The sequence below is a fragment of the Prunus avium genome, chromosome 6 (assembly GCF_965620075.1).
Source record: "Prunus avium chromosome 6, drPruAviu1.hap1.1, whole genome shotgun sequence".
Taxonomy (NCBI): Eukaryota; Viridiplantae; Streptophyta; class Magnoliopsida; order Rosales; family Rosaceae; genus Prunus; species Prunus avium.
In genome coordinates this window covers 37,620,562-37,635,133 of record NC_142289.1, presented here as the reverse complement: position 1 = coordinate 37,635,133, position 14,572 = coordinate 37,620,562, and the positions used below count along the sequence as shown (strand labels likewise).

The 14,572-nt window shown below is 36.8% G+C and overlaps 2 protein-coding genes across 3 annotated transcripts; both read right to left on the bottom strand.

Moving 5' to 3' along the window:
• Nucleotides 1–56: 56 nt before the first annotated feature.
• Nucleotides 57–746, bottom strand: LOC110756807 (histone H3.2). The gene has a single exon (XM_021958267.2). The coding sequence runs from the start codon at nucleotides 592–594 to the stop codon at nucleotides 184–186; it is 411 nt and encodes a 136-aa protein (XP_021813959.1). The 5' UTR covers nucleotides 595–746; the 3' UTR covers nucleotides 57–183.
• A 116-nt stretch (nucleotides 747–862) lies between these two features.
• Nucleotides 863–4,303, bottom strand: LOC110756806 (uncharacterized). 2 transcript variants are annotated; one of them, XM_021958266.2, is made up of 5 exons: nucleotides 3,707–4,303; nucleotides 2,528–2,811; nucleotides 2,200–2,427; nucleotides 1,477–1,998; nucleotides 863–1,002 (listed from the first exon to the last, which is right to left on the bottom strand). In XM_021958266.2, the coding sequence occupies exons 1-5, from the start codon at nucleotides 4,128–4,130 to the stop codon at nucleotides 994–996; spliced, it is 1,467 nt and encodes a 488-aa protein (XP_021813958.1). In that variant the 5' UTR covers nucleotides 4,131–4,303; the 3' UTR covers nucleotides 863–993. The 2 variants fall into 2 exon arrangements, with proteins under 2 accessions (XP_021813958.1, XP_088111205.1); XM_088255079.1 differs by lacking the exon at nucleotides 863–1,002 and having other exon boundaries at nucleotides 1,207–1,998.
• Nucleotides 4,304–14,572: the final 10,269 nt, after the last annotated feature.

The following is a 14,572-nucleotide window of genomic DNA, read 5'->3' as shown; positions in this document are numbered from 1 at the left end:
CAACAAAACCAATTCAGTCTTCAAATATAAACTAGTCAATTAAGCATGGAATCCAATTAGCAAGTAAAGATTTACCATTCAACCTTCAAGATTCAAACTTTACATACCCACTTCCAAATCCCATCAAAAAGCATGAAGAACCTACTACATACTGTTAATTCCAAAACCCTAGATTTCGGGTTTCTAAGCCCTCTCCCCCCTAATTCTACGAGCAAGCTGGATGTCCTTGGGCATAATGGTGACCCTCTTGGCATGAATGGCGCAGAGGTTGGTGTCCTCAAAGAGACCTACCAAGTAGGCCTCCGCCGCCTCTTGCAGCGCCGCCACGGCGCTGCTCTGGAACCGGAGATCGGTCTTGAAGTCCTGAGCAATCTCTCTCACAAGCCTCTGGAACGGAAGCTTGCGGATCAAGAGCTCAGTGCTCTTCTGGTACTTCCTGATCTCTCTCAGCGCCACAGTCCCTGGCCTGAAACGATGAGGCTTCTTCACTCCTCCGGTAGCGGGAGCCGACTTTCGAGCAGCCTTTGTTGCCAGCTGCTTGCGAGGGGCCTTCCCTCCGGTGGACTTACGAGCAGTCTGCTTGGTACGAGCCATTGAGAAAAAACGAAATCGAAGGTCTGAAGAATTTTGATTGACTGTGTTTGTTTCTCGGGAAAATTGGAGAAACCTGATTTAGATGCGATGGAAATGGTGGAAGCTTTGGGGGTATTTAATTGCTGATTTGGGGAGAGGAATCGCGGGAACTTCGAAATTTTGTGTTTCCAGTGAAAAATTTTGGAGGAGGAGAGGCGGGAGAATCTGAGCCGTTGATAAGTCTTAAAATCGAGGGCCGTGGTTCCTCGATCCGTAGCACTACGAACCAGCCAATGGGAGCGTGCTTTACCTTTTTTCAAAGATGGTTAAAGAATGGGCTGTTTGTTTTTGGGCTTAGTGCCTTCAATATCAACAGCAGGCCATTCTACTCTTAAAACAGCCCCTTCAAATTTCTTCCAATTAATTGGCCTAGAAAAATTAAAAAGAAAAAATAATAATAAATTATGCATCTACAATCTCGATTATTATCAAACCCTATACAATGGAGATTCGTTGCAATTGATTTTTATTAAGGTTCACAATGGGCTCTAAATCAAAAGAAAATATATTTAAAAGACACGTTATAATATTAACATATTAACAACATATTATGTTGATGATGTTACGGTCACATTGAAAAAAAATCTCCACTTGCTTTCACAGAGTTCATAAATGTATACACACCCAGATCAGAATATTATGACTTACATTTCTCTAGCTATACATGATTTAGAAATCCTGCTGTGTGATATTGTTCTATAATATGTATATTTCTATTCTCTAAATTGAGCTAAAGGGTGCCTATTTGCAAGGCCTCTATGCATAACAAAGTTAACAACAATCGAAGAGAAGGAGAACAAGCACATCACATCACAAAATGAAGAGCGAAAAAAAAAATCATACCCAATTGCTAGAAAGTGCAAAATCATGGAACCTAAAAGAGGATTCTCCAGCTGTATCTCTCTCAAGCCTGACCTCTGATAATCTCTGGGAGACACCTTCACTGCTACTTTCATCATCAAACACTTCTTGTGGAAGAGGTTGTATTTGGTTCTCATTTGGTTGTCTAGCCAATTGAACCTCAGGCGGCAATGGGATGACTGGCGGGGGAGAGGCGGTGCTCCTGAACCTGGTTTGGCCTGCACTTGGAGAAACAACGGCTCGATCCCACATGAAGACATGCATGGAAATAGGAACCTTGGCATGCCGGTGGAGGGAGAGCTTCTGGCTGAGCGAAATGGTGTCAAAGCATCGAACTGCTCCGGTTGAAGAAACCATCCAAGGGAGCACCTTCTGGTTTGAGACCCTTGAGACCACCAGCAGCCTTGATGCCTCCATTGCTTCCTTGTACAAATTGCTCAGCCCCGATCGGCTTGAAGGTGTGTTTTCGTCACCATCTACGACTGATGAAATGTATATAAACCCCTGCCAATGACAAGGTACGATTTATAATGATAAAGGAATCACATTTTTTACCACATTAATTGGTCGGATCCTATTATTTGGAAGATAGGATTCACTTGTTACACGCAATTGTTGTAATTAAACTAAACAGATACATCAACTATCACATAATATGATCAAGCCAAGCCGCGAGAAAGTTAATTAATGTACATATATGTTTACCTCTTCTGTGCGGCTAATGGCGAAGCCAAGCTTAAAATCACCTTCTTGTAATTTGATCTCCATAGGGATTTCACCCCCAAGAGGAGCATACCAAAGTCGAACGGCTCGGACTACACCAATGTCAACCCCATGGTAATCTTCAAAACCATATAAGCTTGCGCTTGCAAGATCAGCTAAGTCAGATAATGACCCTGCATTTACAGTGGAAGAAGCTGTCTCTCCAGAAATCTGCCATAAATGCAATGCAACAAAACCAAAAACACACATATAAAAGTTAAAACAGCCCTACTTGTGCCACATAATCAAAGATCTTCATTAAAATATATACCTTTGTAAGGAGGGACTCAGTCTGGATGTTCATGAAGACGACGGGGACGCCGGAGGCCTGGGAGGCAATAAGCCAGACATTAGCCCTAGCAAGGGTGTCCTCCAAGTCGTTGTAGCGAGAAGCAGATCGATCTGAAGCCTTTGGAAGGAAGAGGACAGATAGAAAGCCACTAGAATGGGGAACTGCTAGCATCTCCTGCATTCTCCTTTCCCATGGATATGAGACATACCCATCTTGAAGCCTACCTCTTGTCAGTGCACTCACCATCCTCGAGTTCCTGGAAGCTGCACATTTATCAACACACACATGCACCATGCATGCATTCAACTCATCATCATCACCATCATCTATTTCACACTTTTTTTTTTCTTTTTTTTTTTTAAAAGTGATCATGGAACAGTACTAATATTATTTAATTAAACAATAAAAGTTGAATTGAACTATTAATTGATGGGACATAATTTACTCATATCACCATCATCACATCATATTCATCTCTTCCAAGTGGGAATGTAATGCACATGTACAACATTAGAGTCCAATATCCAAACTAGTGTGTAATGATGTGTATGGAAGTTGGGACAAGTGAATGAATCAAAAGCTGTGTGTGTGTGTGTATCACCAAATTAGGTCATGTCAGTTTCACATTTTCTACGAAGATAAAAGTCACGAGTCTCCACGTGGAGAAGTTGTTGTGTGCTGCCTAAAGGTGGTTTTGCTTTCATACAACGAAACGCATGCCCAAAAAAATATCACCAAGTGGCCCAATTAATAAATAGATAATTACCACCACAGCAATAACAAAATATATATCAAGCCAAAATGTCACTATTCGGCTTTGTTATTGCTCGCAATTCAACGACACATTTAAATTTCTGTACAATTCTCTTATGTAATAAGCATGATATAGAAGGTTGTTTTAGAAAGAAATTTTGGACAGAATTAGAAGAAATTTGACAAAATTTACAACATATCATTGAATTATGAGGGATTTTAAATCTACATTAACAAAATTTACAAAATTAAAACTACGGGATCAGAGTGGTAAAACCGACACACTACCTTGATCAAAAATTACCTTTGCCTAGTATAATTGTTTTTCACATGAATTGCAAAAAAGGAAAAAGCAAAGTAATAGTTAGTCAACGCAAAAGTCAATGTGATGATGGGTAATGGTACCTTGGAGCTCGAAGCAGTCGGCCTCCGTGCGATCGCAGAAGCCGACGGTATAATTGGGGTCGGCAATGGACCTGAGCATGTACTGCTTGCCCCGACCGGCAGAGTCGTTCGGGACGATGCACGCCTGCAACTCCGCGAACTCGTCTCGACCGCGTCGGACTTTGACGAGGATAGAAGTGTCCTTGGCTTTAAAGGAGGCGTGGAGGATCTTCTGGACGCCGCTCTTTCCGTTCTTAAACGGCGACTTGACGGTGACGGAGCTGCCGATGCGGAGCTCCTCGACGATGTCTCCGGTCTGGAGCATGTCTCCAGTCCACTCGTCGGCTTTGGAGCTGCCTTTGAGGCATTCGATGGACAGCACCACAGGGGATTTGGGCTCTCGGGTCGGGGAGTCTGAGCTCGGTTGCGGTCGGTCCATGGTCATGATCTCTGCTTGATACGGTGCGTTTGACGCTTTTATATGTAAATGTTATTGTATATATGCATACCCCAGAGAGACACAGAGAGAGAGAGAGAGAGAGAGAGAGGAATGAAGGATGAGAAAATGGCCAGAGGAGATGATTTTGAAATATCGGAAGTGATGGGCAAATGAGTAAAAGTCAATGAATTTGAAGGGGGAGGGGGAGGGGGAGGGGGTATTTTGGAGGTTTGTGGTTTTGTTTTTCACTAAAACTCAATTTCTCTGAATTTTCTCAAATATTTTGTATACATAAAATAAATATCACTATCATATCATATGCAATGAATATAATATATGATCCTAACTTATCATTTTTCCTAGCTAATAATGCTATGTTGAAACTTTAAGGTTTAAGATATGATATTTCTTCAGGTGCACTTGCTCACAGCTCTCTCTGTCATAATATTATTTTTCTTTTTAATTTGCTAGTTTTTTCACAACTGGGTTTATTATATTTTGAATTTGGATAAGATCATGGTACTAAGATTCACCTTGATACCTGGTAGTAGAAACTATATATTTTTTTTAGTGGAAGCGATTGGCGGATTGGGGTTTACAGAAATATTCATCGGGTGTCTAAGGGTTTCGAACTTCTGCCCACTTAAGTGAAGGTGGAAGAGTTCAACCAAGTGCTATATTTCACTCGTAAGCCCTTTCGTTTTTAATGACAACAGAAAACTCTTCCTTTATTATCATTCTAAAAGTCATATACTTATCTTTTATTCAAAGGTTTAAAATAAATAAATAAAACAATTGACTCTAAATATCATAAGCGAGACAACTTTTAAGTTTTTTGGTCGAATAGAACTTAAGTTTGTAATATATAATTTGGAATCAAATTTTTGATGGGGTTAGGTTACTTTTCATGCACTAGTTATAAAAATGAAAATGAAAAATTCTTGGTTTCTCTTCAAAAGTCAATATTCCTCATCATAAAATAAACGGCAAGAAGAAGAAGAAGAAGAAGAAAAGGTGGGTACCAAGCACCTAGGGGGCAGGGGACAGCGGGCAGAGAGAAGGGGGCAGAGGGCAAAGCCATCGTTCTGGGACCTTGACCCTTGAAGCCTTAATAAATATTTGTAGTTGATAGATTTCCTAAGAAAAGTTTCATTACTTATGGTCCCTCCAATTAATGCTTGCGGGTAGCCTATGTCTTTGTTCTACCCTTTTACTTGTTCAATTTGCTCACAATCTTTACACTGTTTTCTGATGAACTGTCTCTCGGTTTGATTTTAACAAGAAAATTTATCGTAATATTCTATAATTCCTGCATGATAATTTTATACCGACTAGAAAAAACTTCTTTAATTACTAGTTAATTCTCTCAAAACGTAGGCACACACAAGTGCTATGAGATTGTGTCCGGCCAGATGCAATTTAAAAGTCTAACATATACGGTACCGTCATTATTTTTGGGATAAAGCACAAAAATATTGGTCAACAAATTACATCATATATAGTGCTAGTGGGACCCCTTGCACAATACACACCACCTTGAAATTTTGAAATATAATACCTGTGGAAGCTTCCAAAGGACTAACCAACCATATTCTCCATATCAACAAATGGTATGACACTTTTGAGAGCTTGAGGGACATGCATGACGTTGTCAAATGATGAATAAGTGACGATAATTTTTTTTTTTTAAGTAAGCGATAGTTTAAACTACAAGAAGAAGAGAGTTTCCCACACACACTACTAAAATGTTTTAACGATTCACAGTTTTAAGTGTCTTAATATTGGACAAACTCAGTTTGAAGACTTTTAATCTCGGGTTTGAGCATTATTATTTAACAAGTTCAGGTTATGCTGCCCCAAAACACTCAAACTCATTCTAGGATTTTGGCTAAGTACACTTCTATAATTATTAGTTATAACGATCTTTCTTTTGAACATAGCTTAATAGTCTCCAGGGGGTGCACACCATGTTAAGCATGCTATAATTGGAAGTGTTCATTTCTTAGATCACAATATACAAAGATTATATTCAGAAAAAAAAAAATTTCAATCAAATTTGAGATAATTTAGTAATCCATATGTATCGATTAACTCAACAATTTTGGTAACAATTAAGGTCTTTATGATGAACTATCTATTTATATGATACATATATATATATATATATATATAAATGATTACACGATCTCTAATTTGATTTATTTATTCACATAAATGATCTTGACATTGTGATTTTGAGAAAAAGGTGATAGAAATTTATACAAAGGACAAAGACTGTAAAGTGAATCATCCCAATAGTAGTATGGTGGACATGGGTAAAACTTCCACAGTGACCTAAGATAGTCGAAGAGCTGAAACGATCTGGAGAGAATCACTCTCAAAAATAAATTTTCTATGACCCCTTTACCACCATAGTTTCCCCGAATCTAGTCCAATTGCATCAATGACAAAATCAACCATTAACTAGCATGACTCCCCTAAAGAGACTTTGAACACATAGCAAATTCAACCAAGTTTCTGGAATTATGAGATAAAACAACACAGAAAGCTCATAGAGTTTCTTTTTCTCTCTTATATTGGTAAAATAAGAAATTAATTCTTGAAAATTGTTTTTTTTTAATATTATAAAAATAAATAAAATAAAATAAAAACCGGGTGGACAAGGATGTGCACCCTTGCATTGTCCTTTTCTTTTTCTCCTGAAATTATTCGTCTCAAAATTACGCATGTATTAAATACACACTGCCTTAGATAAAATTCATCAAAATAAGTAACATTTCCATGAATGAGGGTGCGGAGGAATTAAAAAAACAATCCCACATAACATTATTTAAAGATATAAATGTCAAATAACTAGGTCTTAGAAGAATAATTCTCACAAGGAACAACTTCAAAAAAAATGAAACATCTATGGCGGACTCTAGCCCTGTCTAGTACCCGTCGTCACCCATGCATACGTACTCTGCATTATCATCTGGAAAACAACAATAACATTATTCATACCGAATCTCAAGTGTTTTTTTTTCCCTTCATAAATAGTGCTTTTTAGCACAATATGCAGAATGATTTTCTACACATTTCTTTAAATCTTGATGGATTGCACACTCTTCAGTAGCATTAAATAGACAACCCAAATATTCCCGTCGATGCTTTCCTAAGTGATCAAATAAGGAAATTAATTCACGGAGTGAAAGACTATCATGAGAGAGGAGTGAAGGAGAAAGAGAGGGAGAGAGAGTGGCTTCTGCTTGTACTACAATACATCCCAATATTATTATTATCTTGAGTATTCTCCATTGATTTCTCTCCATTTCTTTTACACTTAATTTTGTTTTTTTCCAAATGCTTTTTTCCCATTTATACTATTAGGCTATTAGAGCACTTCCACCCCTATGGGCAATGGCAAGGCAAGGGCTGTCACTACTCATGTGAATAGTGGCAGCCCTTGCAATTTTGTTTCTACCCTTACGGGCAAGGGCAATGGCAATTACTATTCACATGAGATATAAGGAGATGAATTTGTATAGAATTTTGGTGTGGGAAGTAAATAATATGGCTAGATATTTACAATAATAAAAAATTCTGAATTTTTTAGGTTTTTTTTTCAATTTTTTTGTAATTTAAATTAGTTATGACGTCAGCATTGCGTCACTTTGCCAAGGCAGCAGCATGGGCTGGGTTGGTGGGTCTCACGTCTTGTCCAGACTTGCCCTTACGCGATGGAGTAGTTCACCAGCCTAGGCCCTATCCTGCCCAGGCAAAAGGCCTTGCGGTGGACTTGCTCTCATGATATTTACCCTTTGACATGCTTTAAGGGCTCGTTTGGTACGGCGGACTGTCTTGGACTAGACTAAATCCTGGGACTGTCCTGGATTAGCTCGGATTGGACTAAGCTGGATTAAATATTGACCCACGTTTGGTGCTGCATCGGACTAAGAAGCTGGATTATCAAAATAGTGAAGACCTATGTTTGGTACTGTGTTGGACTAAAAAAATTATTTAAATATTTAAAATTAATTAGGGATTTTGACCTAAAACTAAATAAATACTGCAAAAAAACTAATGAGAAATGTATAATTTATTAAATAAAATTTTTTTAAATGTATTTTAAAGACTAAAACTATCTTTTTTCTTTCTTTTCTTCTTTTTTCCCAGCCCTGTTTCTTTTTTCTCTCCTTCCCGATATCACTCTCTGGTTCTCTCTCTTTTTTTCTCCAATATTGACACAACGGTATCCCTCCTTTTCTATATCCCCCTCCCAAACCTTTCTCTGCTTCCCTCTCATTTTCTTTCTATTCTTCCCTTTTTTTTTGGGGTACAGAGAGGGGTAAACGCCCCGAAATAGAAACAATTCAATAGGAAAAGGGGAGGTCTGGCAGCACCTTGAGCATCAACATCTAAAATGGCTGGAAGGCAGGAGTTTCTTCAAAGACATGGAGGCCATGATTAAACTCATGACTTTTGGCAGCCAAGGTCTCTTATTCCCCTTTGAAGTCACAGATCTTCATCTTCTTCGAAGTCACAAATCTCCATTTGGTTTCACTGAGCCACGGTCGATGGTTGATAATTTTTCGGAAGGTTCAATTGGGTTGTGGTTCAACTGGGTTTGATTTGGTGGTGGTTGATTCAGGTGGATGGGTTTGAATCGGTGGTGGTTGGTTTGTGTGACTTGGGATTATGATGGTGATAGTTCTAGGTAAAGAAGAAGAAACTGATTCTTAAAGCTTGGATATGGATTTGGTCTTGCAATTGGATTGGTCGGACTCGCGCGTCAAAATAGCACGCTCGCTATTTTGCGAACTGCATTTCGGCATCTCTGTATAAGGAGGGCTAGTGAGGAGGATTTGTTACTGTTGGACTCCACAATCCCTTTTAACTTAGTCCCCCATTTTACCAAACGTTGGTTTCAAGGCTTATTTAGCATAGTCCAGTCTAGTGAGCCATGCCAAACACACCCTAATAGTCAAAGAGTGAAGGAAGTTGAGGTTCCACCCCAAAATCAATTGGCAATAGGGGGAGTAGCCCAACTCCTTATAAATCCAGGCTTGGTCCCTTAACTTTTCAATGTGGGACAAATACTCTCAACAAAGAGCACTAATTTTTTTTAATTCCATTTCCACTTTATCTGAAGAGTTTAGTTTACTTTCTTTTTATTTTATTTTATTATGATCTGCCTTACCAGTACATGTAAAGTTAATTTTGGTGTTCCACAAGAGTCTATTCATGTTAAGAAATTTTGTATTAAAACAAGATAGTGAGACAATAACTATCACTAATGTTGTGAAATTTGACTATGCCGAACAGTTTTTTTTATTTTTATTTTATCAATCATTAATGCTATTTAGAGACACTAAAATGACCACTGTATTTGAATGTTGCTAAAGAAAACAAATGCTTCAAAACTGTAACACCCCGACCCTAATTTATTTATTCAATTAAATTATTTAATTAATTTAATTATGAATTTACAAGTTTGCCCGCGAGCGATCCGACCGTCCGATCCAAACCAAAATTGAAGGACATATTTTCTAAACCTTGTGGAACCCATAGAAACATTCGGATCAAAAAACGGAGGTCGTGGGCCCTACGGGCCCAATTGACCAAAGTTGGAAAATTTGACCCCCAATTGACCGTGAGTCTTCCGAGGTAGTTTCATCCTTCAAAAAGTATTAGGATAACCTTGTAAATAAGTCTTAATTGTCATTTGAGTTATGTTGACTATGTTGGAATTTTGAGATGGTTTTATAATATCATATGAATTCTTGGATTATTAGGTTGATAATTGAAGTTGTGGAATGGTTGAGTATGAGACACTTGATCGATGGGTTTTGAGAGTGAGTCTTGGGTCTCGGCTATGATTATTAGTATATAAGTGGACATTTGTTTTTAAGAGTACTTAGTTCTTTTAATATGGGATTATCTTTAAAGGTTATTACTTATCATTAATTAATATTATTATGATATTAAATAAAGTATATTGTTTTAATGGTGGGGTACGGTATTTTATGGAAATTTATGGGAAAACAAGTGTTGATTTCTATTTGAATTGTTTTAGGATCTTTATGACTTTTATGCTTATGTGAATGATCGTTGGTTTGAAATAGCATTATTTCCATTGATTAAATTACCATGCAATCTACTATGGATTTGTATGATTATGATTATGGATTTGTATGATTATGGTAGGAAGATATATATATTTATATTTATATTTATATGTAGATCACTAAATTGTGAATATTTCGATTATTTTGATAATTGAGATTATAATTATTCGGAATACGGATTACACTATGTTGAATACCCTTCCTTGGTTGTTGTCCTCACACGTGGCGTTGGATCTTCCGGCGTGTGATAAAGCAATTTGCGCACATGGAACATGATTTGGTTGGGCCACACGTGGTGTTGGATCTTCTCGCGTGTGGGCTCATTGAAATACTAGTTACCTTGCTGCATGTAGCGTTGGATTATCCGGCATATGAGCATGTATAGTTATGTTATTAGCTTATCACACGTGGCGTTGGATTATCCGGCGTGTGATAAGAGGATCCATATACTTGGGTTACTGTTACTTTACTACGCGTGTCGTTGGATTTTCTGGCGTGTAGTAAAGTAACAGAGAGGAAAAAAGGATTATTTTACAATGTCGGGGAAAGATTAATATTTAAAAAGAATTATGTTTGGTGTGATGTGATTTAAAATTAAAGGGAAAAGATAATTCTAGAATATAAGTTATTTGTACTATTGAAAATGATTGTATATTATCTGGTTCGTGAATATGAAGGGAAGAACTACACGTGGCTTGATCCCTCAGTAAAGGTACATAGGTAGCCTGGGGTTCCACCCAAGTGCAGCCGCAAATTAAAGTTTATTTCTGAAACTTTAATTTAGTCATTTGAAATTAGTTCCACTTCCTTTGGTTTTTAGATGAGTTTGGTTTCGACTGAGTGTTGTTAAAATGTGGTTGTGGCCAAGACAGTTATGAAATCATTTTGGATTGTTGAACGTCTTGGACCAAGTCCTTAATATACTTGCGATTGTGTTTAGTTGTTAAATATCGCATGATTGAAATTTGGGAAGTTATTTTATGTTAATTACGGTGGGCATGCATAAATTAGTTGGAGTTCATTTAATTGCATCGTTTAATTTCATTTTGTGACTTAAGGGCATTGCTGGTGATTCTGCTTCTAATTTTTTTGAAAAGCCAGAGGCCTAGTTTGTAAACTGCTTGATGGTTAACTTGTGCGTGCTGCCAGTCGTGTATAAATTGTGATTTTTAACATGTTGAAAATTTTGGGGAAAAGTCCAATTTTCAAAGGAGACTCTGCTGAAATTTCGGCAGAAAGTCTCGGTTCTTTAGTATGTGGGCCCGGCATCGGTGTGATGTCGGAAATTCCATAGAATTCATCTCGGGTTCCGAGGAAATTCGGGGCGGGTCCTGTCAAAAACACTCAACATTCACAAGATTATTAAAACGACAAAACCTCTCTGAAGAAACTCTAAGGAAATAAACTCTAGAGTGGCTTTCCTCCCTTCCCCCTCTCCTCTTCATCCTCTTTTTTCTCCTTCCCTCCCTTTTTCCCCTTAATCTTTTTTATTATTTTGTTTTGTGGTGTAGAATATCTTTTTATTTTTACCCCTTCCACCTAAGTACCAATTTCATATTTATGAGGGTACTTTTGGTGTACATGTCAAGTCAATTTTGGTGGTCCACAAGTCTATTCATATTAGGTCATTTTTTATTAAAACAAAATTGTAACTAAGACAAAAACTATCACAAATGTTGTGAAATATGACTATTTTTTTTTATTATAGAAAAGATGGTATTTCATTAAAGAATGAGTAAAGAAAACTGGAGAAACCCTAACCCTAGCCGTCAGGCTCTCCTCGCATAAACGAGAGAGCGACCCCTTGTGAAATCTGACTATGCGGAACAGTTTATTTTGGTGAAGCAATAATGCTATTTAGAGACACTAAAATGGCGAGATGTATTTAAATTATATTTATAATTTTTTCATAATAATTTTAGGTTAATTAATATTTATTTTCAACTTTCCACTTTTGTTCCAACTCCATCACAACCACCGCGCTGAACCATCACTCATCGCTGAGGGGACAAAGAACTGCACAAAGAGGGAACAAAGACTCTATGGCGGCCTTATGCATATGCAATTTTCCTGCAAGCAATAAGCATAATAAAAATGAAAAACTATTGGTTTCTCATAAGTCAGTGTTCAAATGGTGGGTACCAAGCACCTATCAAAGTTTGACAAGTCTAAATTTGTAGGGTTCACTAGGCTTGAATCCGATTGCTTGAGGTGTTTTCTATTCGGAAACAATCAACCAATTAATATACTTGTTCAGCATGAATAATATCTATATTCAAACTAGAAAAAACTTTTTTAATTACTAATTAATTTTCTGAAAACCATCCTACAACAGGTGCAAGTTAAGTTTAATATATCAAGTTGGTATAAAGCACAAAAATATGAATTGGTCATGAAATTACATAAATATATAAAGGGGTTATCTTATGGCTGAATTAAAAACCCGTGACTAAAACGATCCAAACCATATATTCTCCTGCAGCCTCCTATAACCAGCCTTATCAACAAAGACAAGAGGCATGTTAAATATGGTACGAGACTTTTGAGAGCTTGAGGGACATGCACGACGCTTGTCCCATATGATGAATGAATGACGATAATAATATTATTATTTCATTATAATATTTTATTGAAAAGAAATAAATTTCATTAACTGAAAACATATATTGGTTACAATATATAAAATCATCAATAATACAATTCATCGACCTTCTTCTAACCAATAATTTGCACCTTATTTAGATAAAGCAAAACGGGAAAGAGCATGAGCCACTTTATTCATACTGAATATGAAGGGTTTTTTTTTCTTTTCATAAATAATGCTTTTTATCACCATGTGTAGAATAATTTTTTTCACATGTCTTTAAGTCTGGATGGATTGTACACTCTTTAGCAGTATAAAGTAGACAAGAAAATTCGTTCGGTCGGGTCCTTTCCAAGTGACGAAGTAAGGCTTTTAGTTCAATATGAGTGAAAGACTATCATGAGACAGAAATTAAGGCGAAAAAGAAGGAGAGAGAGAGTCTTGTGCTTGTACTAAAATGCATCCCAATATTATTATAGATATTTATAAAAATACCCAATCCTAGATATGTATTTATAAAAATACCCAAGCACTATTTAAACATAGAAACATACCCAAAATAGGTTTTGGGTATGTGTGTAATGATGGGTTTTGGGTATGTTTATAAATGAGTTTTGAGTGTGTGTAATGATGAGTTTTGGGTATGTTTATAAAGTGTTTTGGGTGTTGGGTATTTTTATAATTTCAGCCCCCATTTTGGGTATTTTAGTGAAACTTCACATATTATTATCATCTTGAGTATTCTCCGATCCACTGATTCTTCTCCATTTCTTTTACACTTTTTTCGTTTTCCAAAATGCTTTTTTGATTGGAATGGAAGTTAAATTTAGCATATAAAACTTTATTTGTTAGTTTCTTTTCTTTTCTTCATTTATTTATTATGAGGGTGCCTTTAGTGTACATGTAAAGCTAATTTTGGTGTTTCACAACGAAGTTTGTTCATGTTTTTTTAGTAACTTTTGATTAAAACACAATGGTAATTAAGTTAGAAAAAACTTATCCTAAACTATCATAAATAGTAATTTGGTAGGTGTCATAATTAAATTGTTCATCTAATTATGATGAGTCAGCAAAGGACCCACTAGTGTAGTGGTTTAGAGTATTTACTCCCTCAGGCAAGGTCCTGGGTTCGAGTCCTAGCATCAGTGTAGTGTGTGTGAGTTTAGTATGCTATCACCCCTCTTAATAGGAAAGGTCCTCAAAAAAAAAAAAAAAAATTATGATGAGTCATCTCATGTATCATGTATGCAATTTTAAAACAGGCCTTAGGTTCTAAAAGCCTACATGGGGGGGTGAATAATAACCTACCTTTTTAAATTCTAAGTCCTTGAAACATAATCACAAAAACAAACACAAACAATTTCGTGGTGATCAATTAAACTAGTGACAACAGATGTAAATAACACACGAGAATTGTTAACCCAGAAACCTAACAAGGGGAAAAACTGGGGGACCAAGCTAGGAAGAGTTTAAATCCACTCAATTGTAAAGTACAAGAAATATAGGGGCATTAGCTCATCTATACACAATAGGCAACTAACAATCTAACCTTCTAGCAAAGCCTGATATTAGCTCATCTACACACAATAGGCAGCTAACTCAACCTTCTAGCAAAGCACCATTTCTTTATTTCACAGCAATGAATTCTCTTCAATACCATGCAACAGCACCAAGCATAAGTTGCACCCAATATGATGTTATGAAGTGAATTGTGGTTTCACAAATTCATCTATCTCAACCACACAGATGATTGAACT

Coding starts and splice junctions, on each gene's coding strand:
- LOC110756807 (XM_021958267.2), bottom strand. CDS start 594: ATGGCTCGTACCAAGCAGACTGCTCGTAAGTCCACCGGAGGGAAGGCC.
- LOC110756806 (XM_021958266.2), bottom strand. CDS start 4,130: ATGACCATGGACCGACCGCAACCGAGCTCAGACTCCCCGACCCGAGAG. Junction 2,812..3,706: donor CGACTGCTTCGAGCTCCAAG/GTACCATTACCC, acceptor ATAAATGTGCAG/CTTCCAGGAACTCGAGGATG. Junction 2,428..2,527: donor CTGAGTCCCTCCTTACAAAG/GTATATATTTTA, acceptor CATTTATGGCAG/ATTTCTGGAGAGACAGCTTC.